The sequence below is a fragment of the Trichechus manatus genome, unplaced genomic scaffold (assembly GCF_000243295.1).
Source record: "Trichechus manatus latirostris isolate Lorelei unplaced genomic scaffold, TriManLat1.0 scaffold00673, whole genome shotgun sequence".
Taxonomy (NCBI): domain Eukaryota; kingdom Metazoa; phylum Chordata; class Mammalia; order Sirenia; family Trichechidae; genus Trichechus; species Trichechus manatus.
This window is the reverse complement of record NW_004444609.1, coordinates 6,024-8,099: the sequence shown is the minus strand read 5'-3', so window position 1 is coordinate 8,099 and position 2,076 is coordinate 6,024. Positions and strand designations below refer to the sequence as shown.

The 2,076-nt window shown below is 42.0% G+C and overlaps 1 protein-coding gene across 1 annotated transcript; it reads left to right on the top strand.

The window, feature by feature from the left end:
* The first annotated feature begins 1,027 nt into the window (after positions 1–1,027).
* On the top strand, positions 1,028–1,794 carry LOC101347991 (olfactory receptor 10G9-like). Its single transcript, XM_012559983.1, is given in 2 exon segments — positions 1,028–1,334; positions 1,337–1,794. Coding segments are annotated over 2 exon segments (765 nt in total).
* The last annotated feature ends 282 nt before the right edge of the window (positions 1,795–2,076 follow it).

The window sequence follows — 2,076 nt, the reverse complement described above, 5'->3', positions numbered from 1 at the left end:
TATTAACAAGGCCAATTTTCTCTCAGTCATCCAGGATGAAAATTTCTTTAAAATTTTATATTTATAATGGATAATTCTCTGATGATCAAAAAGACTGAATCTGTATATTCGAAAATTGTGCGTGTGTGTGTGTGTGTGTGTGTGTATTCGTCAGACAGAAAAAGAGAAAGATGCTTGAATAAAAGCTTAATTCTGAAAGAAGTTTGCCAACTACTGGGTACTTGCTAGTTTGGGTAGGTTGCTGTTCTTAGCTGTTGAGTCAGCGTCGATTCATGGGCATCCCATGCACGTTGGAGCAATACTCTGCCTAGTCCTGCACCATTCCCACGATTGGTTGTGAATCAGACTATTGTGATCCATAGGGTTTTCACTGGCTGATTTCCAGAACTAGATCACCAGAATTTTTTCCTAGACCATCTTAGTCTGGAAGCTTCAACATGGGTGACCCTGCTGGTATTTGAAATACTGGTGGCATAGCTTTCAGCATCATAGCAACACAGAAGCCACCAAAGTACAACAAACTGACAGATGGGTGGTGAGATTGGATCTATCTTTTCTAATTCTATAGAAAAAATACAACATTACTCCTCTATTCAGCTGATTTTATGTGGTACTGAAATAAGGAAACAATCATTTCTCTGCAATGCCTAACTTTCTTGCAAATGGCTATGTAAAAGATAAAAGGCAATTTAGCTTTTATGTTCTCCATCAGAGAATATGTAGTTACACATTTCATATGAAATATATTATGAGTAAATTTGTTTCCTTTCTTTAAGGACAAAAACTAAAAACCAAGCCCACTGCCCTCAAGTAGATTCTGACTCTTAGTGACCCTATAGGACAGAGTATAACTGTCCCTTATGGTTTCCAAAGCTGTAAATCTTTAGGAAGCCAACTGCCACATCTTTCTCCTAAGGAGCAGCTGATGGGTTCAAATTGCCAACCTTTCAGTTAGCAGCTGAGAGCTTAACCACTGCATGCCACCAGGGCTCCTTCTTTTTGGAAAGAGTTCCATATATGAGAAGAAATGTCAAATTTGAGCCTAATAACAACTTTCATTGACATGTGGTTCTCCACTGTTTCTGTGCCCAAAATGCTGACAACCTTCGTCTCCCCAAAGGGAAGGGCTATCTCCTTTCACAGCTGCGGGGCCCAGCTCTATTCCTTCCACTTCTTGGGCAGCACCGAGTGTTTCCTCTACACAGTCATGTCCTATGATCGCTACCTGGCCATCAGTTACCCGCTCAGGTACACCAGCATGATGAGTGGGAGAAGGTGTGCCCTCCTGGCCACCAGCACTTGGCTCAGTTTCTGTCTGCACTCTGCTGTCCAGACGATTTGACATTTCGTTTGCCCTACTGTGGGCCCAACCAGATCCAGCATTACTTCTGCGAAGCGCCGCCCCTCCTCAAACTCCCCTGTGCAGACACGTCCGCCAAAGAGATGGTCATCTTCGTCAACATTGTAGTAGTAGCCTCTGGCTGCTTCCTCCTGATAGCGCTCTCCTACGTGTCCATTGTCTGCTCCATCCTGAAGATTCGCACCGCGGAGTGGAGACACAGAGCCTTCCAGGCCTGTGCCTCCCACTGCATCGTGGTCTTTTGTTTCTTTGTTCCCTGTGTTTTCATTTACCTGAGGCCAGGCTCCAAGGATGCTGTGGATGGGGTTGTGGCAGTTTTCTACACGGTGCTGACACCCCTTGTGAATCCTGTTGTGTACACCCTGAGGAAGAAGGAAGTGAAGAAAGCTCTGCTCAAGCTGAAAAGTGGGTCAGTATTCACCCAGAGCAAATAATGAAGAAAGGTCATGTATGTCTAACTCCTTTTATTTACAATTAAATTAAATCACGGATATGATCATTATATTTTCAGGGAACATTTCAGTTACTCAGATCTTAATTTTTAATGAAATAATTAATGAATTTCAATTTTTTTCCTCTACAGTGCTTGTTAAAATCCTAAGGAAGCCATTTAATGGTGATAATCAAAGAGGAAGGATAATAGTCTATTCTTTCTTTATTATTCTGCCAAGTATATCACCAGAAAAAGTAATTTATTATTTCATCCTCTGTATAAG